The following is a 27,995-nucleotide window of genomic DNA, read 5'->3' as shown; positions in this document are numbered from 1 at the left end:
GTTGTTAATAGCTGTCATTTAGCAACTGAGGGTACTTTTTTGCAAGCTGGCGGTCTTCAGTCCCTAGTTTGCCATATTGACTCCTACCCAAACATTGACATTGAAAAAAAAAAAAAAATCAGTAACTCACTTTTATTTGTTCTTTCAGCTCCTTTGAAGATTATGAAACAGAGGAACCTGTCTCTCCCTCTGAAATTGGAAACAAAGGCAATAAAAGTAAAATAGTAACCTCAAGCCTTTCAGAGAAATGTGGAAAGCTTCAGTCAGTGGATGAAGAGTAGCTGCCAAGGTCTTAAAAGAGAGATACGTATTTTAAATGTCTTTTTCTTGTGGAGATGCTCCAGTTTGCGTACTGCTTTTTAAAGGCTTTGATTTCTACAAGTGTGTATCTGCACTAGGATCTTTAAAACATTTTTAAGCAATAGGTTTGGATACACATACTCAATTTGGGGGACTCCTCCAATTTGCCTCAAACCTCTTGCAGAGCTTTTCCTCCAAATAAATACAGTGATATACACCTTCCAAAGTCTGTGAATCAGCACTCTTCACCCCTGAATGTACCAAGGATATCTCGGGGACAGTGCCAAGCACAGTTCTCTGCACAAAAGCAGGAGTTGCCTCTGTTGTCCAGCATCCCTGAGGCCCCTCAGGGCTCCTGTGGAGCCCAGAAGAAACCTTCACTTGCAGAAAACTTGAGTCAAAAACATTCTGGAACTTAAAAAAGCAGTTAAGGGCCTCCAGAAGTGACCTACCCCTGGTAATAAAAGCACTGCCAAAACATCTCAGAGACTTTTTAAATATGTGTACTGGAGTTCAAAGATACTGAACTTACTTGTTTAATGTAATTTCACAATGACCTGCCAAACTACTAGTCACTTTACATCCTCAGGTATTGTAACCACTGGGCCTTCCAACCTTGCTGGCAAGTTCTGAATAATCTCTCCCCATCCTGTGGATCTTATATAAAATATGATGAAAAAACTTCTAAGTACAGAATTTGACTCATACTTGAAAAAAAGTTTCCTTTTAACTTATCTAACATTTGTGAATTACTGAATGACTTATTAATCTCCAAATTAGTTGATACCCCATCTGTACTTCCTATTAAAAGGCCTACTTGAAGACTTAGTGATATACAAAAATTCTTACCAGATGTATTCCTTTCATCACTGAATATTAGACTAAGCCAACAGTAAAGGCCTCAATCTAAATATTATCCCTTCATATTGAAAAGGAACTATTTCACATATCCCATCACCTCAATAATTATCACAAAAATGGAAGAAAATAGTGATGCCACCCATAAAAGAAACCTGTTTCATCTGTACTATAGTGGTAGATGTGTTCATTACAGAATTTTACATTTTTTCAGCAAGCCACAGTGCAGCCAAATCCTACAATATCCTTAAAGATAACTGAAAATAAACTATGAAAATGGATGGACATTTCTAATAGTGTAAGTGAAAGAAACTCGCAAGAAACTTTAACATCCATCTGTGTCAGTCATCACCCTTTCCCCTGGGTTTTTTGCTTTAACCCCAAGTCCTAAATGTCAGAATAGTGTCCCTGCCAACCTGCTTTGGTTCCCCCTTACAGATGTGAAAGTCAAAAAATGAAATAAACTTTGGGCTTATGGTAGGCAAGAAGTAGAGATAAGTGCAATTTAGGAAATGTACCATCAACTGGTACAGTAATAGTTTTTTTTTTTTTCAGTATCCTCTGTTGCCTGTTATTTTACTTTTCATATCAGAATTAATCTTCCATTTAATGGTTACAGAAAGTGATAAATATTAAAATTTGGCATCTAATAGTTCACAAACTAAAAGCTTAAAAATGACTAAATTTTTAGGAAACACTACATGTAATAACCCAAACACACCAGTAAATTAGGATTAAAAGTACTTGTGATACGTGAAGTTTACCATCTATTCCATCCACCCTTTACCAGGGAGAGAAAGCAATTACTTAAATTTCAGATTAAAATATTAAAAAGGTAGTATTTTTCTTAGAATCCAGATATAGTTTAAAGGTTTTATTAGTCATAATGATCTAAACTATTTCTAAGACTCATCAGCAAAAAGTAAAAAAATTTAATTTTCCAATATACATTTTTTTTTTTAATACTACTTGGCTTTTACCTTGTATCTCCTTACTGAAATCCTCTTGCTTTTACTTTGGTCTGTATTTGGTTTCAAAAGTCTGTAATTACTATAAAAAGTAACAGCTACCAATATCATTCCATTTAAGATAAAGCTATTTTAATTTAGGTTACCCAAACTATCATATTTTCAGACACAAGTGTTTCACTGTAGTCCTTTCTTAAGAGTTGAATGCAAGAAATGTGAATTCCAAGGAACTAGGACAGTATATATTTGACTTCCCGGTAAAGATCTCACTGAATAAAATCATTACTGCCCAACTGGAAATTTCAAGTTTTTACAATATCCCAGGCTGCTTAATAAAATTAAATTAAATTGAGGGTTATCATGGTGTTGATGCTGTTCAATGAAAAATGAGTTTCACAGCAAAACATTAATTGCCAACATACTCCAACTAATGAAATTCTGTGTATTTTCCCTGCATTTTATCTATGTCATTGTGTATGATTCAAAGTGTTTATAAAATTCTAGATTGATTAAATGAGGTAAGTCATTGCTCAACTTTTGGAAATGTTATGAAAGTGTGTTTGGGTGGAGAAACCTGCATGATTTAACTTGTTTTTGTTTTTCCCTTTTTGCAAAACTAAATAAAGAGACAAGTTGTCAAATATGAACCACATTCACTAAGGTAATCACTACACACTTTTGGTTTTATTCACACTTGCACCTCATTTTTATATTTGAAAGAGTAACATTGTAAACAAACTTGAGTTTCAAAGATAACTCTTTGAACCCCTGGGAAAATCATAAAGGAATTTCTAGAAGGATAACACAACCTCATAACTGAGAAGTTATTTTCTTTGGGGGGATAAGGAAGAGGACTAGATACAGGGAATGAGAAGTTCACAGGGATCAAAAGGGACTTTAGCCTTATGTACTTTTAGCCTATTATATATAATGTATTCTTTTAAAAGAATGTGTAATTGATTGTTATTTAGGTACCTAAAACCTAATTTTTTAGAAAGGAGGGAGAAAAGTTAAACTATCATCCAAGTATTAGATTCTGACTCTATACTTTCAACTTAGTATTTTCTAAAACATTTTATATTTGTTACCTATGATATGGGAAAGGAAATTTTATTTTTCATCTGTTGTAAAACTTTTACTTTTCTTCAGCAAGGTCACCATATAGTTGTTTCAAGAATACTAAGATCACAGTAAAATAAAAGGAATTCTTTATCCTAGGAGCATATTATAGCTCTGCACAGAAATGTAGACTTACTGAAGCTAACCAAAAAGATAAATCACCAAGTTCTAACACTTCTATCATTTGATGTATGTTAATAACAAACACTCAAAAGAACAAATGAAAATGTGTCATATTAAAAGTTGTTATTGTTTTGATGGTTTCAAATCCTGATAAAGTCAATCCAGTTACTGCAGTAATAATCTCTCAATCATCCCTAGTCAGCCATTGGTCAGCATTCCTAAATAACTCATGGTATAAAGAAAAACAATGCAAAAATCAAGGCACTGTATTATTCTTCCCCAAATGTATATAATATAGGCCATTCAGAGCATACTATCCCAAACTCCTCAGTATTCTACAACAAAGAATTAGAAAACTAATATTTATTGATAGATTTAAGGTGTAATACAGGTTTCCAAAAATGTGGCAGTGAGAATACCAGCATAAAAAAGAGAAACTTGTGCTAAAAACAACCTGAATTAATCATTGGCAATATTACATAACAATCAAGGCCCTCACATACTAATGATTTCCGATTTGTCTATATTGCCAACCTCCCATGCATCAAAAAACACAAAACTAAAATTATCAAACTTGGGAAGAAATAAAGTACTCTGAATTTTAAGATCATAATATTAGGAAAGTTTGGGAGATTTGCAAAATATATCCTAATCATCCATGTGTACAATCTCATTTCTAGTCATTTTTGCAGTGATCATTAGTGAATAAAGAACAGATTTACAAGTTTATATAGCAGGGCATCTGGGTTCAACACAAAACTGTTACAAACTTTAGGCAAATACATGTTTCATAAGACACTGCTAACACTTAGAGGAATTAAATAAAAGTCCAAAACTTGGAAAGCAAATAAAGACAAGACAACTAAGAAGCATTTTCCACCATTTACTCTTGTTATCAAAAATAGTTCAACTCTTCTTGCAAAACAAAAACAAAATAGTACATACTGGACACATACATCACATTTTTCTTCCTATGGCTTTAGCCCACCCCCACCCCACCGAAAGAGACAAAAAAAAAAAAAGAAAAAAAAAAAAAAAAAAAAAGAAAGCCCAACAACAAAAACAATTCTACCTGACCACATTCACAGAAAATGACACCAGGATACACTACAAAACAGAAGGAGGTGTCATCTGCTCTGTGTCCAAAGGTTTCTTCTCCATGTCTTGTACTAAGTGAGTAACCATCATTGAACATGCTGTGTGCCAAATCAAAACATAAACTTCAACATATGTCAGATCTCATGAGAGATGGTGAACGTAGTAGAAATTAGAAATTTTCCAGCAGTATTTTTCTTTAAATAAGCACTGTCAAAGCAGCAATTCTTCTTTTAAATCATAAGGTCATTTCTTTACAACCTAGTCAGTCCTTGTTTTATTTGGGCTGTGCTCTTTCAAGCAACTGACTAGATTTCCCTTCAACAGAATGTTTGTGACTCACTTATCTTCCCCATAAAAATTAAAGGGAAGACATGCATTTAAACTGAAACATAGTTTGTGCTTTACATGCAAAAGAGCATTCTAAAGAAAATCCTCCTAGCTTCAAACCTACCTAAATGCACAGGCTTCATAAAAATGCATTTTTTATTTGGCCTCTATAAAGAAGCCTTCATAATGAATAGCACCCCAAAAAAGAGAAAAGGAGCATATTCAAAATAAAGTCTGAAACTATTAGAGGAAACAAACAAACAAACAAAAATCAAATAAGTGGCCAATAGCAATAAATATAATGCATAAACCTGGGTAAGTTTTGGGGCATTATTTCAAAATTATTTTAAATAAATCCCAATTTCTAAATAAAAATTATTTTTTTAAAATTCTGTCACATCCTATAGTCTAAATTCAATTCCCTTCAGAATAAAACTGCTCTTCTCCACTTCATTTATCTAATTAGAACACTGCTAAAAGTGAAGGATTTCAAAATTTTTTTCCCTAGAAATGAGTCAGACTAACTATAAAAGTTATTCAAACTCAGAACGGTCATAAACAGCTAAACATCTGCATCTTGACAGAATTTCAGTTTGTTCACTTTTTAAAAGACAGATTTCAACATTCTAATGAGGGGCAAATTTTCTTTCATAATACTGCTGATTTAAGAACTGCTACATACACCAGTAGCCAATTTTCATGATCAGAAATGGTATTATGTCAGCACAAAGGTTGAGCCAGACACATCAGCTTTTCAACAGGAGAAGCATCAATGGCATCTGAAGGCGGCACTGAGTCCCCTGAACTAATGGCTACTTTTTCACAAAAAATTAGCACAATCTTTATGGACTGACTAGATACCACTTCCTTACATTTAATCATAAACTTTGATTATGCACAAAGCATGACCATAAACAATGAGGTTAATGTTATTTTCCTTGCCAAAGTTCATTTTGTATAAATCAGTTGCATCAGCATTTGTTCTCAAACTATGAGGTTCTGTAAGAACTAAGGACATATAGTTGTAGGGTTACTCCTCCATTATCTGCAAACTATTTCCCCGACACTAACACATATAACTTAGCAATGAAAACACTTGATACAAGTGATCTATATGCAGGAGCTCCGGCAAGTTAAACCAACAAAACCATAGCTGCCGTAAAACTGTAGCTATTTCCCTACCAGAGGTAGGTTTAAAGACCCACTGATTTAACAGTCGAATCTCATGTCTATAGCTTCATCCAAACTTTTATCATCATGTGTACTGGCAGCTAAAAACGTTGTTACTGGGGACCCTGTGACATTAATTACACTGGTGCTGGTACTAGCATTGCGCACAGCAATGCTAGTCACATTAATGCCCAAAGTGAGCCTGGTCTGCTCCAAGGCCTTTTCCGGCACAGCAAATGCCTCCAGCTTCTTCTCCCCATTGGCCATATAGGAGTTTTGGCAGCCACGACATATACAATCTAAGCAGGCTTTGCGGTTAGAGTAGCAAGGGCAGCGTTGGCCGCGGCATGTAAGAACACTTGGATTTTGAGTAGCACGCCCACATTTACAACCTTTCTTTTCCTGGGGTTTTTTATACACAGTCTTGGTAGGACTTCCTGGCATAAAATGGTGACTAGGAATCTTCTCCTTTACGGTTTTGTCTTTTTTAAGAATACCTGGCTTGGTTTTAGAGTGAGATTTCTTGGATCCATGTTCATGACTCTTTTTCATGCTTTTAGTAGATAAAAGTACAGTTTTGCTGATTTTGGGTGTTGTGCCTCCATTGGGAACAGTTGCTATAGGTTGAAGAGAAATTTTGCTCTCCCGTTTCACTGTCACAGGGGCAGATGCCCCCAACGTTGGGCCTCGGATAATGGTAGAAATTGGAAGTGGCTGAACTTTCTCACTGTCACTTTCTGATCTGGATCGTTTTCTATTCAATTTTGCTACTTTCGGAGTTGCTGCTGTACATGATAACCCATGAAGTGCAGGACTGGTGGACATAAAAACATTATGGCTAAGAGACTGGGAAGAAAGCTGCAGAAAAGGTCCATTGGATACAGTGCCTTCCAAGTTGGGCTGCAAATTAGGGCAACAAACCTCTGTATTTGAAACAGTTTCTAAGCTGCGGAGCACTTCCTCAACGCTCAGTAACAGAGAGTCACCAGGTTTTATATCTTCACTGAAACTGCAGATATCAATGCCTGTGGAGCATAAGTCAGTGGCTACTGTGTCACAGACAGGTGGCAAGCTGTCAGACAGATCCTCAGTCTTTATGTCAACAGTGTTACATACATCAATTGTGTTTGAATGTTCAGGTGAAGGAATATTTATACCAAATCTATCTATTGAAAGCCCATTATAAGTAGGCAAACCATTGATAACAGAACTGCCAATAGCAATGCTGAGGGTGCTTTCAGATATTGGAGATAAACTAGCTTGAGGATCAGTTGTGGGTTCTGAGGTTGAAGGTAAAGGGGAATGTGTTAAACATAAAGTAAAGGATGAATCTGAGGGTTTTTCCGTCTCCTCACAAAACAATGATCCATCATTAAGCAAAGCCAAAATATCAGAAGAACAGTCAACTGCTTCTATTATATCCCGTGCCAGTGTAGTCTGTGTGATATATTCGCATAGTTTTTTGTAGCAGTTCACTAGGATGCTTAACTGCTTGTTTTCCTCAAATTGCTCATAGTCTTTGCACCAGCTACATGAAGGTTTCATCATCATTTTCTTGCCTTTACAAGGTTTGCAGACATAATGTTGGCAGGTGGAGTTGGTGGGTGCAATAGGATCTTGTAGCAAATGTCCTAAGAGGGAAAAAGGAGGAAAGCAAAGATTTTAGTAAAATAAATATACGATTTCATATACTGAAGTTAAGATGAGATTATAAGTAATCTATTAAAATTGAGGTGGGTTAAACTCACCAGACCAGATAACAAAAAATATATCTTACAGGAAATGGAAAAATACTCAATAGTGCACTTCACTTCCATGCCATATTCCCCATTCCTTTATCTCAAACCAGAATCTTCCTTGATTCTGTATTTCTCTCCCAAACCGTATGTTCTGGTCCACTTTCTTATCCTCTTCTCCAAAAGCTATAAAGAGGTGAAGATCAGTCACCAAAAGCACAAACTTGGCTTAAAACCCTTGGAACCTCAACCTAACACAACACAACACGGTAATGCTACAATATACTGAACAAAATCATGCTGTTTATTTTGTATTAAACACTGGGAAAAAGATATGAGCAAGAGACACTCAGTCCCTACCCTCATTAAACATAGTTTAAGGGTATTAATCAGTAAAAGGCATCTTCACCAAAAAAAGTATAATTTCAAAAACCATTTTATTATATATACTAATCTAAAACTGAAAAGATTGAAATGTTATGATGAAAAAGAACAATGTTCATTTATTGAAAGAAAAAATAAACTTAAACTCTCCTACAAAAAAATCAAAATGCAATGACAAAAAAGAATTATATATAAATGTGGGCGCCTGGGTGGCTCAGTCGTTAAGCGTCTGCCTTCGGCTCAGGTCATGATCCCAGGGTCCTGGGACAGAGCCCCGCATCAGGCTTTCTGCTCAGCAGGAAGCCTGCTTCTCCCTCTCCCACTCCCCCTGCTTGTGTTCCCTCTCTCGCTGTGTCTCTCTCTGTCAAATAAATAAATAAAATCTTAAAAAAAAAAAAATTATATATAAATGTATCAAAAGGAAAAAAGGGCATACTACCAGACTCAAAATTCTTCTGACAAAATACAAAATGACCCTAGTCATAAACCACAAGTATCCTAAGTACAGCAATATCATATAAAAGTGAAAGTGGTCTCCCAAATTATAAATGACCTGTGTAGATTATGTACCAGGAAAGAGAGAGCAACTAGATCCAATTGCTCTTTCCACCCTACTCCACAAAGAAGCAACTGTTCTTCGTTCCCAATTCAGGACAAACAGTAATAAACTCAAAGTAGCACCTGTTTCTCAAACAAAATTATGTAATTAAGACTCAGGCATGGGGGGCGCCTGGGTGGCTCAATTGTTAAGCGTCTGCCTTCGGCTCAGGTCATGGTCCCGGGGTCCTGGGATCGAGCCCCCCATCGGGCTCCCCGCTTGGCGGGAAGCCTGCTTCTCCCTCTCCCACTCCCCCTGCTTGTGTTCCTGCCCTTGCTATCTCTCTCTAAAAGAAAAAAAAAAAAAAGACTCAGACATGGGAAAGAAGACACTTCGGGCTACAGCCAACTGAAATCAGCAAACCCTCTCCCTTAAAAGCAATTATAAACCTGAAAATTTTTGACAAAGCAAGTCATTTTCACAACCAAAGACATAAAACCATTTGAGAAGCATTTATATGTTTGAAAAACTGCTCAATTTCAGGTAACAACAGTGAGAATCTGTGGTGGTCTAGTCTGGGGCTGCCCAGTTCTCCCCTGCCATCTGTTCCATCAGTATTACCCTGAAGACCAGAAGCTGCTGTGATGGAAGGGGGCTCACTCCATTTAGTAGTGCAGAGGATGATGCAGAGCCCCAGAAACATGATCACTGAAAAGTGACTTCTCAGAGGCTAACCAGCTGGAGAAGGCAAACAGCTCAGTTCTTACTAGCCTGAGACTGCATAAGCCCAGGTTAAACAGGCCACAAACAAGATGACAATTTACCCCAAGTTGATCTATAAATTCAATGTAATCTTTGAGAATCCCAGGTGTCTTTTTAAAGAAACTGACCGATTCTAAAATTCTTACGGAATCAGAGGACCTAGTATAGCCAGAACAATTTTTTAAAAGAGCAAATTTGGAGGAATTTCACTACCAAATTTCAAAATCTTCTTTAAAGTTATAGTAATCAAAACGATGTGGCAATGGCAAAAGGATAAACATATAAATCAATGGAACAGAACAGAGAGTCCAGAAAGAAATTCTTACATTTATGGTCTACTGATCTGTGTGACGAGTGCCCAGATAATTCAACAGGGAGAGTATTTTCCACACATCATGTCGAACAATTTGATATCCAAATGCCAAAAAACAAAAAACCAACAACTACTTAGATCCTTACCTAACAACATGCACAAACATTAACTCAAAATGGATCACAGACATCTAAATGTAAGACCTAAAATTCTAGAAGAAAAACACAGGAGAAAAATCATGACTCTGGGCCGGACAAAGTGTTATATGTGACATCAATGCACAATCTGTGAAAGGGAAAAAATTATAAAATGGATTCCACAAAATTAAAAATGTGTGCTTCAAAAGACACCATTAAGAAAACAAAAAGATAAGGGTGCCTGGGTGGCTCAGTCGGTTAAGCATCTGCCTTCGGCTCAAGTCATGATCCCAGGGTCCTGAGATCAGGTCCCACATCAGGCTCCTTGCTCAGTGGGGAGCCTGCTTCTCCCTCTGCCTGCCCCTCTGCCTGCTTATGCACGCTATCAGATAAAATCTTTTTTTAAAAAAAAAGAAAATGAAAAGATAATCCACAGTATGGGAAAAAATATTTGCAAATCATTTATCTGATAAAGGGCTTATAACATGACATTAAAAACACTTCCTACAAATCAATAAAAAGACAACTCAATTTTAAAAAGTGGGCTAAAGAACTACTGGGTATTTACCCCAAAGATACAAATGTAGTGATCCAAAGGGGCACATGCACCCCAATGTTTATAGTAGCAATGTCCACAATAGCCAAACTATGGAAAGAGCCTAGATGTCCATCAACAGATGAACGGATAAAGAAAATGGTGCGTGTGTGTGTGTGTCTGTGTGTCTGTGTGTGTGGAGTATTATGCAGCCATCAAAAAAATGAAATCTTGCCATTTGCAACAACGTGGATGGAACTAGAGGGTATTATGCTAAGCAAAATAAGTCAATCAGAGAAAGCAAGTATCATATGATCTCACTGATATGAGGAATTTGAGAAACAAGACAGAGGATCATAGGGGAACGGAGGGAAAAATGAAACAAGATGAAACCAGAGAGGGAGACAAACATAAGAGACTCATAATCTCAGGAAACAAACTGAGGAATGCTGGCATGGAGGGGGGTGGGAGGGATGAGGTGGCTGGGTGATGGATATTGGGGAGGGTATGTGCTATGGTGAGTGCTGTGAATTGTGTAAGACTGATGATAGACTGGTACCCCTGAAGCAAATAATACACTATATGTTAATTGGAAAAAAAAAACCTAAATAAAAATAATAAAAGGATGCAGGAAAAGAAATAAATAAAAGTGGGCAAAAGACTTGAATAAACACTGCATCAAAAAAATATGAGTGTCTAATAAGCATATGAAAATATGCTCAATATCATTAAAGTAAAACCTTACCACACTGCTTACACACCTCTTAGAATGGATAAATTCAAAATGGACAGTATACCAACAGTTGGCAAAGATGTGGAGAAACTGGAACCCTTCTGTATTACTGGTGAGAATGTAAAAGTGTAGATCACATTGGAAAACAGTTTGAAAGTTAAACATACATTTACTATACAAACCAGCAATTCTGCTCCTAGGAAAAGGAGCTTTCATCTCTCAAAGTAAAATGAAAATATATGTCCATATAAATGTATGTGAAATATGCATAGCTGCATTATTCACAACAGACAAAAACTGGAAACAATCCAAATGTCCATCAACCCGTGAGAAGATAAAATGTAGTATATTCATACAATGGAATACTGTTCAGCAATTAAAATAACTATTGGTAAATGCTACAATATGATTAACTTCAAAAGCATGCCACGTGAAAGAAGACAGATGCAAAAGAGTACATTATTGGATTATTTCATTTATATAAAATGTCTAGAAAGGACAGAAAAGCAGAACTAGTTGTTGTCCAGGGCTGGGACCAAGAGCAGGGATTAACTGTAAGGGCGCACAATGCAACTTACAGCAGTGATGAAAACGTTCTAATATCGTATCAAGGTGATGGTTGCACAACTCTAAAATCTTTAAAAAAAAAAAAAAAAAAAAACTTAAGCACCAATAGTTATGAAATCCAACCTTCTACCTAATACAGGAATTCTTAGAGTACCCTTGACTTTATTTAAGGCAGGATGTAGGGGATATGAAAATATAGATATATATGTATGCACTTTTTTGTTTTGTTTTGTTTTTAAGATTTTATTTGACAGAGAGAGACACAGCGAGAGAGGGAACACAAGCAGGGGGAGTGGCAGAGGGAGAAGCAGGCTCCCCTCACTGAGCAGGGAGCCCGATGCAGGGCTCCATCCCAGGACCCTGGGATCCTGACCTGAGCCTAAGGCAGACGCTTAACAACTAAGCCACCCAGGAGCCCCCATATGTATGAACTTAAAGGAATAAAATGTTAAGGTTAAAAAAATACGTATTGGGAAGGAGAGACTGAACAAAGTAAAAAAGGAAAGGACTAGGCTGACTATTCTGGGTTTAACTTGTTTTGTAGCTTTTAACTCTCAAACCATATAAATATTTTACATAATTTTATTAACAGACTAAAATTTTAAAAGAAACCTCTAGGGGCACCTGGGTGGCTCAGGTGGTCTGCCTTCGGCTCGGGTCCTGGTCTCAGGGTCCTAGGATCGAGCCCCATGTCGGACTCCCTGAGCCCCTTCTCCTTCTCCCTCTGCCCCTCTCCCCTGCTCGTGCTCTCTCTCTAATAAAATCTTTAAAAAATAAAAGAAACCCGTAAAAATGAAAAGCAAAGTAACTTTAATTTTATATAAAATTGATGGTTTAACCATTCAGAGATTAACTATTTTTTTTAAAGATTTTATTTATTTATTTGTCAGAGAGAACACAAGAAAGGGGAGCAGGAGGCACAGGGAGAAGCAGGCTCCCCACCGAGCGGGGAGCCTGATGCAGGACTCGATCCCAGAACCCTGGGATCATGACCTGAGCCAAAGGCAGACGATTAACCGAATGAGCCACCCAGGCTTCCCGAGATTAACTATTTTAAATGACTTTGTAACACAGAAAATTGACTGATCCTAGCATCCTAGTTTTGTTTTTCAGTAATCACACTGGTGATGGTAATGTTGTCAGTTACTATGAAGGTGCTGATGTCTACTGTCGGATAAAGTAAATGACGATGTCCTCGAGAATCTGGATTTTTTTTTTTTTGGTAGGAAGAAAGAAGTCATAAGATAGAAAATGTTAAAGCAAAAAATCCTGTAGTTCTGAATTTCAATTGGATTTATCAGTATGAATTCATGTTTTCATCTTAAATATGCATATTTCCTAGCACAACACACTGAAAAAGCCTGGAAGCACCCCAGTAGTAATGAACTCACATAATGGTACTGAAAAACAATTTCCTGTTCAAAGGAATCACAGATTCTTGGACAAATAACTGATTCCAGATCTGTGACATAAATTAGACAAGATGAGTTTTGATTACCTTGTTATACCGGAAAGCAAGGAAACTATCAAATATCAGGACTGTGTTAAAGAGACTTAGGAGCAAACCAGAAGAGGTTCCTGCTGGCCAAACATAAGAAAATCTGAGCGTGCATAAATGCAATGGAATGAAGCGTATCTAAAAAGTTCAAATCTCTGAGTTCATGGATGGATGTAAGGGAGGAAGGAAAGAAAAGAAGGAAAATCCGTTTCAAGATGCCAGTGAATCAGCTCATTAGTTTGAAAAGTGGTAAATAAAGAGCTAGCATCAAGTGTTTATTCTGATTTAAGTATGTATGAACTATACCACCAAGTAACCCAATCATGGATGAAAAGTTTCTCTTTACAGAAAAAATGCGGGGGTACCTGGGTGGCTCAGTCGTTAAGCGTCTGCCTTCGGCTCAGGTCATGATCCCAGGGTCCTGGGATCGAGCCCCGCATCAGGCTCCCTGCTCTGCGGGAAGCCTGCTTGCTTCTCCCTCTACCAGTCCCTCTGCTTGTGTTCCCTCTCTCGCTATGTCTCTCTGTCAAATAAATAAATAAAATCTTGGGAAAAAAAAATGCAGCTAATAAATGAAACAATATAATTTGAATGTCATCATTTTATAACCCCTAATGATTTGCAAATTGTACAAACTAAGTGGTAAGTAAGGATTGCCTTCATTCTGTCACTGATTTTTCACCAGTCACTTCAACCAAAACTTACCCTAAACTACCAAGCATCTTAAAGGATTTACACTGTACACATCTTTGTATTTCTCTGTGAGGTATTAGGAGAGTATGCCTAATACTGAGAACTGAAGAGGCTAGAAAACACATCAAAAACTCTCATTTATTGATTTATAATTCCACCACTACTGAGTTCTTAAGAATTTCAAACACCTGGCCTCATTACCTATTGGACTGCCAAACCATTCCCCAACACAAATATTTGAAACTTTAACCCACCATTAGAGATGCCTATACCAAACTTGTTTTATGCACTCAGCTAACCGTCTTAACCCTCAAAGGTTTCCCAAAGGGTTCTCTTTACACTTCATAACAAAGGCAGCTCCAGTGATAGGGGGGAGAAAGTAAAAGATTCAGGGATTTCTTAACAGCCTGGTGTCAGCCACATATCTATTATATGTCCATCCCTAAGGAAACTCCTCCCTGCAAAATTAAGAAATGTTACATAACACTTTTAGAATTGTAAAAATACATCTTATCCTAGAAAATAAAATGGATGGGCAATCTGAGTCAAGGGGAAATGTGTCATTCATTTGCAGACTGTACTGTAAAAACTGGGGAGTATTTGGGGAGAAGTTTAATTTTACCTTATATCATATTCCATATATTTTCACATCCAAGTACAAAAAAAAACCTGTTCAAAAAAACACATCTTGGGGCACCTGTGTGGCTGAGTCGGTTGGGCAAACAGCTCTTGATTTCTGCTGGGGTCATGACCTCAGGGTTCTGGGATCAAGCCCTGCGATGGGCTCCCCAATGGGTGTGGAACCTATTAGGGATTCTCTCTCCCTCTGCCCAACAACACCCCTCCACCTCCACCCCAGCGCACGGACTCACTTAATAAAAAAAAAAAAAAAAAACCCAAACATCTCAGACTTTACAAATGTATAGTTTGAGGGGTGCCTGAGTGGCTCAGTCATCATCTCAGGGTCCTGGGATCGAGCCCTGTGTCAGGCTCTCTGCTTTAATCTTAAATAAATAAATAAATAAATAAATAAATAAATAAATAAATAATAAAATGTAGTATTTATAACAAAATAATTTCTCACTGCATTGCCTTGAATCCTTAGCCTGCACTGTATCACAGGAATTTCTTCCTTTACATAACACAAGTTGTCTTGTAACTAAATGAATTCGAAACTGTGTGCCTTAAACAATATTAAATGATGCTATATTGACCCAAAAAGACTAAAGACTAAATAAATATTTCTACTCCTCACCTTAAAAAAGTTACTAATTCCTTATCTGTTCTCCAACTTTTTCCATCCCCAATCAGTCAATTATAATTTGAGACCAAGTCTTAGTTTTAGTTTACCACAATGGCAATTCTGGGAATACGTAGCTGCTGGTAATTAATTTACTAAGATACTTAATATCAGATTTTTTAATGTTAATTTTGTAAAACTTTTTACTATAAAATTTCAAACAAAATGAGAAAATAGTATAATTACCCTCCATATATATCACCCAGATTCAATAATTATCAAGATTATGCTACATTTGCTTCATCTTACCCTTTCATTAAATATTTCAAACAAGTCCCAGACATCATTAATTCAACTCTATATATACATCAGTATAAATCATTACAAAGTACATTTTCTTCTGCAACCCACAATGCCGTTATCACACCTAAATCAACAATTTTTAAATAATTTTTAAACCATATTTAGCTTTAATTTTTAAAGCACTAGAAAGGGGCTTTAATTCAGCTATCAAAACCACATTTTATAAATTATACTTTTCTGAATAAACATGTTTAGCCACAGAACTTCCCCATTATTAAATGGATTTAATACAGATCATTCAAATCATTACAGTATTAGTATACCAAAGCTAGCACGTGGATTGGCTGCCATGCATTTTACCCCTACCACTGACAAGAACCACTGACTGCACCAAGATTTACAGAGCAGCTTCACCTTGAAAGACCCACAGTGCCAAAATAAATAAGCAAACCAACTGTAACCAGGTCTCAAATCAGGTCACCTCTTCTACATTCAAGGAAAATGCACTTCTCCCTAGCATAAGCAAACAAGAATATCATTACTCTCTTAGCAAACTCTAAAATACATAACCGATCCCAATTTTTTAAAAAGCAACTGGCAATCCATTCACTTCAAAATACCAATGGTAAAAGTAGCCATACTATAAATCTTATGTTGACATGATAGACTACCAAGTCAATCAGATCTTACTCATGTCCAAAGAAAGATCTTTTTGCTTCTCCATTTTAACTGTGACAGCATTTAACTCCACTAATATTTTCACCAGATTATTGGAGGAAATTAAGTGTAGGGGGTGTGGAGAGGGGACACACGAAAAAGTAAAACTGATAATGACTCAAATGTTTAGCAAAATTTGTTAATGACTAAAAAATCATCCTGTGAATACTGGAACTGGCAGTAACAATGATCATAAAATAAAATCTACAATGGCAAAAGCTACAAAAGGTTAAAATGTAACATAGACAAATTAGACGAGTAACAACAAAGAAACTGAAGAATCATTAATCCTCATTTTAGAGTTTATATGGAAAAGAAATCCCAATGAAAGTAATTTCAGTAAAATGAAAACAATTAAAAAATGGAAAATGGTTTAAGAAATTAAACTATCTCAATGGCTTAATTTTGGCATTTGACAAAAATGTATCTTACAATTCTAAGTAAAATAGCATATGCACATAAAGAGCATTTATCAGAACCAATACATTCTGTATTTACCACCATCCCCTCTCCAGAATTCCCACTGCTGGAAAGGTGTTTTTTTTTGTTTTTTTTTTTTTAAGATTTTATTTATTTGGGCACCTGGGTGGCTCAGGTCATGGTCCCAGGGTTCCGGGATCAAGTTCTGCATCGGGCTCCCTGCTCCTTGAGAGCATTGCTTCTCCCTCTGCCTCTCTCGCTCATGAATAAAATCTTTAAAAAAAAAAAAGATTTTATTTATTTGACAGAGAGAGACACAGTGAGAGAGGGAACACAAGCAGGGGGAGTGGGAGAGAAAGAAGCAGGCTTCCCCCTAAGCAGGGAGCCCGATGAAGGGGCTCAATCCCAGGACCCTGGGATCGTGACCTGAGCCAAAGGCAGACGCTTACCCACTGAGCCACCCAGGCGCCCCTGAAATGCTTCTATTACAGCAACAAAGACTGCCTAATCAATAACCTCAAATAATGCAAGTAATTTCACATAAATCTTACTTGTATCTGAGATGACACTTGAGGATCAGGAAAAATTAGCCAAGACTCACATGAACAACATCCTGAAATACCACTATCAGAAAGTAAAAAATGCACACAGGCAGGCCATGGGTAATGATTAAAACCATCATAACAGGGGCGCCTGGGTGGCTCAGTGGGTTAAGCGACTGCCTTCAGCTCAGGTCACGATCCTGGAGTCCTGGGATCGAGCCCCACATCGGGCTCCCGGCTCAGCAGGGAGTCTGCTTCTCCCTCTGACCCTCCTCCCTCTCATGCTGTCTCTCATTCTCTCTCTCAAATAAATAAATAAAATCTTTAAAAAATAAAATAAAACCATCATAACAGTTCTCCAAGAAGCATTCTTGGAAATGAGAATATTAAACGTTTAAACTCAAGGAATCCACAAGGACACATAAATCTTACATTTTTAAATAGTTACAATATATACAGATATATGGGAAAATATATGGGGTGGGGGGGGAGATCAACCTTTATAATAACCTCTCAACCAGTTTTACCAAAATAATGAAAGAGAAAAATAAAAATAGTACAGAACCCATCAGATGTAAAATATATGGCATCCTACAAAAGACAGGAAGCAGTTTTCTGCTTTTGCTGATAACGCAAGCAACATAAAATAGAAAGGATATCATAAAAGATACATTCCTATATACTAATTAAATATGTTTCCACAACAACCTAAATGTGCTTCCCAACAAGTGGACCCATATCGAAACTAATTAGAAAATAAAAAGCTACCAGAAAATCGTATTAAACTTCTAAGAGAGGAAAAGAATAAATGACAAAACTTTGCTTGATAAAATGGAATCATTATATTCCATGAGAGTTTCTTAAAATCATTACTAAAGAAACTTAAGAAAATAGTACTTAAAGTACTGGTTAAAGTACTCAAAAAAAAAAAGTTCTTAAGTAGGAATTTCTAAGTTCACTTACGTTACTGACTCTAAAGGCTTTCCTCAATCACTTTTGACTACGGAAGCTTTATTAAAAGCAGTAAGAGGGATGCCTGGGTGGCTCAGTCGGTTAAGCATCTGCCTTCAGCTTGGGTCATGATCCCAGGGTCTTGGGATATAGTCCCACATCAGGCTCCCTGCTCAGTGGGGAGCCTGCTTCTCCCTCTGCCTGCCCCTCCCCCCCAGTTGTGCTCTTTCGCTCGCTCTCCGACAAAAAAAAATATATTTTATTTATTTATTTGTCGGATAGAGAGGGAGGGAGAAAGAGAACACAAGCAGGGAGAGCAACAGAGGGAGAGGGAGAAGCAGGCTCCCCGCAGAGCAGAGAACCCGATGTGGGGCTTGAACCCAGAACCGTGGGGTCATGACCTGAGCTGAAGGCAGATGCTTAACCCACTCAGCCACCCAGGCATCCCAATAAATAAAATCTTTAAAAAAAAATTAAATAAATAAAAGCAGTAAGAATTTTGTTGCCAGCCAAATCACATTGCTCTGAAGCTCTTGGATCCAAGACAGGATGGTAACTTATAGCAATGACAAAACATCTGACTGATGACAGGTGGCACATTTGATCTTGAAAAGGCACTCTCAAATGTTGCAGACAGAAAATCAAATATTCTGTTTAGGAATGCAGTCTTGGATTCTGCTAGGCACATTTTTCCTGAATCATGAGGGCAAGACTTTTGTATGAAGACTCAATCTAACCATATTTGTTTTAAACATACTTTACAGGTTTCCATTCTCTACAGCATGACCAAAAAAGAAGAAAAAAATGTGGCCGTATTTTAAATATTCTCAAGAAAATAATCAATGAAAACATGAGTCTGACCTTGAATGGAGGGTGTCAATTTTTAATTTACAAAAGGCAATAAAAAGCAGAAACACTAACAATGAATGATAGGGGGCAGGGGGAAAGAAGCTAATTAAATGCCAAGATTGTTCAACATGTTTAAGAAAGTATTCATTCCTTTTTGTTACCTCCCAAAACATGTCCTAATAATCAATTTTTTTTCTGTATGTTTGGCACTATAAAATTTATATTATTACATGATTCTATCAACATTTGCCTGGGTATGTCTCAGAAACATGAAAAACTGGTAGATGTTAATCCTTTAAAGTTTAGCAGGTCCATTACAAATCAAAAGAAATTTTATTTTATTTTTTTGAAGATTTTATTTTTGAAAGAGAGAGAAAAAGAAAGAGTGAGCATGAGCCCAAGAGCAGGGGGGAGGGGCAGAGGGAGAAGCAGACTCCCTGCTGAGCAGGAAGCCTAATGCGGGACGACTCCATCCCAGGACCCTGGGACCATAACCTGAGCTGAAGGCAGATGCTTAACTGAGTCACCCATGCAGCACCCTCAAAAGAAATGTTAAAGTTCAGTATTGCGAGTCAGGTTCCACAGCACTCAAACTCTCGGGAGAGAGCTTAGTGTCCTGGAAGTTTACCTGGGGCACACTCAGGACTATCACAAGCAGAGAAAGGAAGGAGCAGAGGGAGAACAAGTTAGACTGGGATATAATCACAACAAAGGCCTCTGATGACCCCACTGGAAGCTGTGAGTGAAGCTAGGAACTATGATGGCGCTTCAGAGATGTCCCATGATGGGGCAAGGGAGCCAGGTCTTTAATGGACTAGTCTTTAGACGCAGGCTACTCCCAAGGGGATGTGAGCTTGGCTTGGCTCTCTTCAAGCCAAGGGCAATTCCCAGGGAGGTCTGACAGCCCCAGCAACATTCCCAGTAATTAACAGAATGAAGTCCCTCAATCCTGAAGTGGGGATTTGCGTAATGCATACATGGCATCCACTATAATTAGTTAATTCTGTAACTGTCCAAATCTCATCAATTTTGAGTAAAAAAAAAAATGTAATGAATAATAATTATGTGCCTTTAAAAGTGACTTGGCCCTCTATTTCTTAAAGCTATAAAGTGACTAAGTATCTAGGTTCTTTCCAGCTCTAAAATTTGATGATTCTAAGATTTTATAGCAAGATCTATAAAGAGTGCATCAAAAGTCTTAAGGTTGGATATCATTAATTGTTGAGGTGATAGGTATATTAGAGCTCTATTTTGTATGTTGAAATTTTCTATGTAAGTTACAAAATAAAATCCAATACTTGCATGTTTCCACTTCCCCTCATATTTTCACTTTTCCAAATTACCAAAGGCTTTACATATTTAAATATTCTCCCTCTTTCCCCACCTCCCATTCTCCCCACACCCACTCCCCTCCAACACACACACACAAACACACACTTACACACACATTTATACCCTTTTCCTCTTTCCTCCAAAATAAACCTTCCCTCCTCTACTGCCTCTGGCTCCAATCCTCCCTTCAGTTACCCACCTAACTGTATTCATACCCTCTACTTCCACCTTCAACCTTCCTTCCCGATAGCAATGTACCCTCCAGTTATTCATAAAGTACTTCCCTAGATTCAGTCTTCTAACAGAAGGTAAAAATTGCTAATCCCAAACCAATGTGCTTTTCTGGTTGATCATTCTTCCTTAAAATGCTCTCCTCCCTTCTCCCCTAACACTTGCCTCCTCCACCTCTTTTACATCCTCCTCCTCTGCTTTCTCCTTAGTTTCAGTATTCCCCATGTTTCTGTATTAAGATCTATCCTTCTTACTCATTCCAGTATTCCACAGTAATCTTGGGTCACAGACCCCTTCGAGAATCTGATTATACACATATGCAAAGACACAAACTGTTGCATAGAACCTCATGGGGATCATGAACCTTTTTGGAAAGATAAGACACCCCAAGTTAAAAACTGCTCCACACATTACTTCCAGAGTTATTTGCACATAAATTGGTTCAATTACCATTTATAAACTGGTGACTTCTGAATCTTTACCTCCAGCTCAAATCCCTGCTGACCCCAGACCCACTTATCTAACTGCCTACTAGGAATTTTAGGTCTCCTTCGATCACCCACAGACAACTCAATGAGCAAAAATAAACATACCTCCCCTAAATCCCCACCTAAAAACCTGCTCCTCCTCCTGCATCCCTTATTCTCTTGGATGCTGACATTATTCACCCAGAAATCAAACTAGATAAGCTTGATATCAACTATCTAGACTCTTCACCAGAATTCCACATCCAGCATATATAGCCTCTAAGTCACCCTTCAAGTTTTATTCTCATGACTACTACCTTAGTTGAACCGTCATCATTTCTCACCCCAAATATTGCAAGTTTTCTAACATCTTCCTGCCTCGACATCATCTGCTCCAATCAGTCCACCCTCCACACACTATCACCAAATAATGTTTCTAAAACACAAGTCTGCTTATGTCTTTCTTCTCAAAACCCCTCATAAAGGCGTAAAAACTGCCAAACACACACAGACACACACACACCACCTTCAAGCAGCCTTTAAAATCTAAAGTCTTTGGAATGACATATAAGGCCTTTCAGAATCTGGCCTCCACCCAACCCCCCCACCCAAAACTTCATAGCATTAAGCTTTCTCCATACTCCATTCCATTCCATACAAACTTCATACTCATTCTCACCTACCACTGACATTCCAAAACATGCAATGCTTACTCATTCCTCTGTGAACTGCTCTTCCTAGAATGTCCTTCTTCCTTCCTTGAAGAATAAACTATTCTTTAAGAATCAACTCAAATATGACCTCCAAGAGGAAGCCTTCCTTCTTACCCCGCAGTTTGTTCAAAAAAGCACTTAGCACATTCTCCTATTATAGCACTTATAACATTATATTGTCACCTTTCACTGGGTCTCGCTTATTCAAGGCCAGAAACTTGTTTATCTCTTTATCTTTAAACCAGTGTTGGCACATAAGCAAGCACCTAATAAATGTACAATGAATGAATCATAAAAAGCACATTAGAATTGGGAGTGACCTTGGAAATTAACTTGTTCCATTTTAACCAAGAAAGACTTTCATAAGATTAATAGCTCGTTACTGGCAATAAGGAATAGAAGCAGAATCTATTGATTCCCAACCTAGAGTTCTTTGTACCAGCACCGTCCCTACTTCTGCTATTAAGTCCACAGCATCCACAGAGACAATTTTAGTTTCCTTCCATTTATCAAAAAGAATGATCACTGAAATTGGGCCATAGCAGAATCAATAATTAACCATAGGATGTAAAACCTTTTGGGGAAAAGAAGAAACAGGAATGGGTACTGGCAATAATGGATAGTGAGGGGAGGGGAGCCAGGGAAAGTCAAAGGGGAGGATGGATGTTCAACAATAGTTTTGTGAGGGTCAGGAAATCCTTACTGCACAGAAACTGGAGCTGCAAGAGTCCTACCTGGATTCTCTATATACCAACTTCAATTTCTAAAGTTAACCTTAAATGTTCCAAGCAAACACATAAGCTATATAAAATTGTACTATCTTCTCTGTAAAGAGATTCCAACAAAAAAGCTCAGGCTATTACATACCGGTCTAAGAATTTGCAGCATTAGAAATCTTAACTGGCAATTCTGTGTATATTTTAAATGTGTGAATACATGTAACATATATGTATAACATAAGTAAGTATGTAATAAATTCCTATAATAAGGATGAAATGGTTTAGTCTAGATTCAGTCTCCAAAAGCAGTATCAAGGCACACATAGAGCGGGAGAATATACTTCTACCAGTGTCAAAAGTCTGACATAGGGCCTCAACAATAATCCTTCCATAATTCAACCCACTGATTTAAATATCTTAAGTATCTCCATTCTCCACCTTTTCCAAATGAAGAGTTAATTTTTTAGGCTATCTTCACTTAAGAAAGCATTTCCCTTTCCTCATTTAAGCAAATAATTTCTGAGGCTCAGCTATATGCCAAGCACTGTGCTTGAGCCTACCACTCCCATTTAAAAAAGGATTCTCAGACCTTTTTTACATCTCTGAATTACAGCACCAAAATTACACCCAAAATTAAAGATGTAAAATATGTTTTCAAACAATAACTAAGAAGATATCTCCTAGATATATACAAGAAAATAATCTCTGAATTCCGTTAAGAACAAAATTGACAATAACACAAAAAGATCATACGTATCACTTAGCAATGAGCACAGGGAATTAACTGTTTTGGACAATTACAACTCCTTTTTTTTTTTTTAAGAGTTTTTTTTTTTTTTTAAAGATTTTATTTATCAATAGAGACAGAGCACAAGCAGTGGGAGTGGCAGGCAGAGAGAAGCAGGCTCCCTGCTGAGCAAGGAGCCCAATGTGGGACTCGATCCCAGGATCCTGGGATCATGACCTGAGAGGAAGGCAGATGCTCAAACCGACTAAGCCACCCAGGCATCCCTACAACTGTTCTTCTTAAAAAGCCTGTTTTTAGTCTTGCAAAAACCCGTGCCATATGTTGAAGTCTAAACCTCTTAAAAATCTTTTCATTAGGCAAAATTCATGAGCATGAATGCTACTATAAAGAATAATGGGCTCAAGTCAAAAAGAAATGAATCTGAGATCAGAGAACAACTCTCCTAAGAAGACACCATTTTCCTCTTAGTACAGATTCCTAATCCAGGTCTTTAAATTTTTGATTGAACATCACTTAAATATGTTCCCTTAAACTTCCACACATTTATTTTAGTAGTAAACCAAAAAGCAAATACATGCCTCAAAATAGTAACAGGTTCAAATGACAAACGAAGGTTTCAAAGAAATTTTTAGTTCTCTCAGTATTTAAGCTGCTACGCCCTAGACCACCAGTCCACCATTAGCCCCCTAGTATGACAGAAAAATATGCATTTTTATTAAAAATAAGGAAGGAAATAATATGACAGATTTGCAGAAGTCACTAAAAATGGTGATACAGAACGAAGTATCCTGGCCACTTGACCAAGTAATTATTATAAAATTCATTATATCAATTACATCATTTTAAGTAACAAAGTACTACTACAATGATACCAGTGACAGCTAAACATGTATGCCAGGGAAATGGTAGGATGAAAAAACACAAATTCTGTGTTTCCAGTTTGGAAAAAGGAATACAACTAGTTTGCTGTGAAATGAAAATTAACAGTTAAACACTGCATTTTTAAAAGTATGAATGTTACTCAAGCCAAGCTGCTTACCAAACATCTGAGTGGTTAAACTTCAGTTTAACTTTTTTTGTCTTTGGTTAACCTAAAACTATGAAAAATACTTCCTGGTGCTCTTGGTGATGTCATAGTTTATAAAGGTAAGCTTCACCAGTCAACTACTATTATAAACTAAAAAAACCAAACACACCATAGATTATTAAATGGATGATGTACAACCACTCAGAACCACAACACAGTCATAAGCTCAAGTCATACCTCATTTCATATTCTAGTAAGAATTAAAAGAGAAAGTCAGATGTCACTTATCTTAATAATTACTTAGGGGAGACTTTTATAGTGTTTTGTGGTTACAGAGCACTTCTGTAATATTCCATTATTTTCATATTTTAGCAAAGCAATACTGGTCTCATATTAAATTATTACCAATAAGATAATACAGGCTGGTCAGTTAGTCACAATTAAGTTGAACAAGCAAACATTAATCAAATTAATCAATATAAATTCAGTTTGTCTGAATAGGTTTGTCTTCATATTCTCTTGGATAGTCATCCCAAAATACATTAGTGTCTTAAAACTGAACACTGTCAAGAAACGCTTAACACAGCATTGCTTATATTTATTGGCACGTGTTCTTTTTTTAAAGTGTACCTATTAACCTGGCACGAGGAGTACTCTAAGACATCACTACTGTCATCCCAGGGTTAATACTGAATCACCTATGTGGCCTCCTCCAGAATTTCTGGAGAAACTGCCCAGGAATGTACATTTTTAAAAACCTTCTCATGTAATTCTTATGCACAAACAGAATTAGAATTAGGAACCACTAAAGATACTTTTCACCTTTTTTGCCTTGATGCCGTCTTTTATAGTAACAAGAACTCCTGGGTATTTTTTCTAATCATTTAAGTGGGAAATGTGATGAAATAATTTTAAGAAAAAAAAAATGTAATCAGCATTTTATTAAAGATTATACTATAAAGTTCATTTTAATAAAACCTACAAATTCGGACTTCTAACTAACAAGGGCTGTATCTTATTTTATTTAAATTATGTTAAAAAATGCATTTTGGTGACTATTCTAAAATGATGTATCTTGTTAGCAAACTCATTAATGCTAACATAGATTTAAAAATTGAGAATGCGGGGGCGCCCGGGTGGCTCAGTCATTAAGGGTCTGCCTTCAGCTCAGGTCATGATCCCAGGGTCGTGGGATCGAGCCCTGCATCCTGCTCCCTGCTCAGCAGGAAGCCTGCTTCTCCTTCTCCCACTCCCTCTGCTTGTGTTCCCTCTCTCGCTGTCTCTCTCTCTGTCAAATAAATAAAATCTTTAAAAAAATAAAAACAAAATAAAAAAATAGAAAATTGAGAATGTAACTTAGGGTTTGGAATTCTTGTATTTTTGAGTTGAGAAGACAAAGCTGTGAGGCCAAGAGAGCTTGACTTCTCCAGAGTACTAGAGGTAAGATAGCTGCACAGGGAAAGAGAGCTAGAAATATATAGGTCTCTTTTTTTTTTTTTTTTTTAACTCCAGTTGGTTAACATACAGTGTAATACTAGTTTCAGGTGTATAATACAGTGATTCAACACTTCCATACCTTACCCTGTGCTCATCACAAGTGCACTCCTTAATCCCCATCACCTATTTAACCCATCCCCCCACCCACCTCCATGCTGGTAACCATCAGTTTATTCTCTATAGTTAAGAGTTATACCAGGTCTCTTTCAAGTCCTTTGAGTAGTAATTAGCACATGTATATGAGGAAATTACCTCAGGCTGGAGAAAGAACCCCCAGAAAGGAGCAAAGAGAACAATCCCTATAACTCAGAGGCAGCACCTATTCCCATCATTAAGAGTAAGAAAACTCCTAATTCACAAGGGATGAATCAAATAGAGTAATCAATCAGAAGGTTCTTGCCTTAGTAGTATGAAAAAAATAGTCCCTATAGGCAGCTCTGGTCCCACCTAACAAAAGCTCAAAAACAAGCCTCAAGAGGATCAAACTCTTTCCAACTAATTTAACCTCATCCCAAGAACAAGGAATACTTACATTATAAAAATATCCATCAACAAGGTAAAATATTAACAAGGTAAAATTTACAGTATCTGGCTTTGAGTCAAAATTAACTAGGCATGCAAAAAAGCAGGAAAATATGACCCAAAATGAGCAGAAAAATCAGGGAACAGCAAACACCGAAGTAACAGATGACAGAATCAGTAGAGCAGAACATTAAAAATTAAACTTATTTTGACCATATTCCATATTCAAAATTGTTGTATGCACCTAATAAAAGAGCTTCAAAACACATGAAGCAAAAACAGATAAATCTCCAGAGATAAACTGACAAATCCATAATTATAATTAAGATATTTCAACACCTCTCAAAAATTGACAAAATGGATAATCATAAGAATAGATTTGGACAACACTATCAACCAACTTGTGAAAATGTTTTAACTGACCAGAAATACTGTGAACCAACAAATGTTCTCTGACTGCATAACAAAATAAAGCAATCTTGATTCTGATCCAGGTAAGGTTTTACAAAATAATTCAAGATCCCAGCAACATTATAGAATTCTATGGCTCAAGACAGTGTCTAGGACACAACAAGAGACCTCACAAAATCTTCCATTCCTGAGGATTATAGATCCAAATGCCTACAGGGGCAAGCATGCAAAGTTTAAAAAATAAGTAAATGTGACAGAAGCTAGGTAGGACCACGGGTAATCTGGAGAGGGCGTATCTCCACCCCTAAGACAAACCTCTCAACTACAGCCAGAGATGCCATACCACAAGGGAACATAGATCCACTGTTGCCAGACCTTATAATTTTCCAGGAGGGACCTAAAATTTGGATTTTTACATGAACTCTAGATTTTAAAACGCTGACCACCAACACAGTGAATTTTTAACCAAGCAAAAAAAATGTCTGGGAGCCAAATTCACAAATATCTGCTCTAGTCCAACACCTTCATCTTACAAACGAAACAAAAAGAAATCAAGTAATTTATCCCAATTTTGAAAGCAGATAATCCCATCCAACCATATCGGGCATGTACACAAAAGTCCACACTTTTAGAAGAAACTGAAACCAGGATGCTTCCAGGACAGGTAACTTAGTGATGCTTATCTTCTCAGGAAAGACATGAAAACTGTCTTCCAATAGTAGAAGGTTAAAATTTTATCAAAGGCTTCCTGAATTGTTCCAGAGAACAAAAAAAAAAAAATCAGTGGGAGACAATTACAAAGGAGACCTGGGCAAAATGGAAGCAAGAACTTTCTAAAAAGAAAGTTTTTAAAAAGTTGTCAATGATATGGTTATTTTGTAGAGTAGAATTTAATTTAGTACCCTACCCTAGAGATATTCCAGAAAAACCAGAATAACTTTCAAGAATATTACAGAAAAGATTATTCGATGTGAAGAAATGGCTGTTTGATTTATGGTCCTTTCTGCCTAAAGCTTTATAAATTCTCATCATAAAGAGTAACTTAGTAACATCTTCGTTGTAAGACCTATGTAAAAACTGAGCTGGCAAGCTCAATGACACCATAAAGGGATACCTGAGACAGCCCCAGCTTCTGATGGATATGATATCCTATGTCATATCCTGAATATGTTCAGTGACAGGCCGGATAGCCAACTGATTAACTGTAGAGGGTATTCAGAAATCACAAGGATGCCTGAATTAGAATGCTCCCTTCTGATCCTGGATTTCTATATTAAATCTGACCGGAGTCCCAAATTTCAGAACATCAGATATTTAAGCTTCAAAGAAATGACATTTAGCAGGATTGACAGAAGTTCAAAAGCCCTTAGGTTATACACTGGACCACCCACCCCCACTTTAGGTATGCCTTTAATTGTTACATCAAGAATTTCAAAACTACTCAACT

The 27,995-nt window shown here is 37.0% G+C and overlaps 2 protein-coding genes across 9 annotated transcripts in view; one reads left to right on the top strand and one right to left on the bottom strand.

Annotated features, from left to right (window-relative positions):
* Nucleotides 1-4,402, top strand: part of PPP2R3A (protein phosphatase 2 regulatory subunit B''alpha) — a 215,807-nt gene extending 211,405 nt beyond the window's left edge. For 5 of the 8 annotated variants that reach the window (XM_032408644.1, XM_032408643.1, XM_032408646.1 and 2 more), the window contains one exon: nucleotides 149-281. In XM_032408644.1, the coding sequence (XP_032264535.1) occupies nucleotides 149-281 (133 nt within the window). Of the gene's footprint in view, nucleotides 1-148 lie in introns of all 8 variants that reach the window. The other 3 variants (XM_032408648.1, XM_032408642.1, XM_032408649.1) reach the window with 1 other exon arrangement.
* Nucleotides 4,403-4,856: 454 nt separating this feature from the next.
* Nucleotides 4,857-27,995, bottom strand: part of MSL2 (MSL complex subunit 2) — a 32,908-nt gene continuing 9,769 nt past the window's right edge. Inside the window, exon 2 of the mRNA XM_032408650.1 lies at nucleotides 4,857-7,594. Within this exon, the coding sequence (XP_032264541.1) occupies nucleotides 6,003-7,594 (1,592 nt within the window). The 3' untranslated portion in view covers nucleotides 4,857-6,002. The remainder of the gene's footprint in view (nucleotides 7,595-27,995) is intronic.

Source organism: Phoca vitulina, unplaced genomic scaffold (genome assembly GCF_004348235.1).
Source record: "Phoca vitulina isolate PV1807 unplaced genomic scaffold, GSC_HSeal_1.0 scaffold10, whole genome shotgun sequence".
Classification (NCBI taxonomy): Eukaryota; Metazoa; Chordata; class Mammalia; order Carnivora; family Phocidae; genus Phoca; species Phoca vitulina.
Note: the sequence above shows the minus strand (reverse complement) of the source record. Positions and strands in the feature narration are given on the sequence as shown.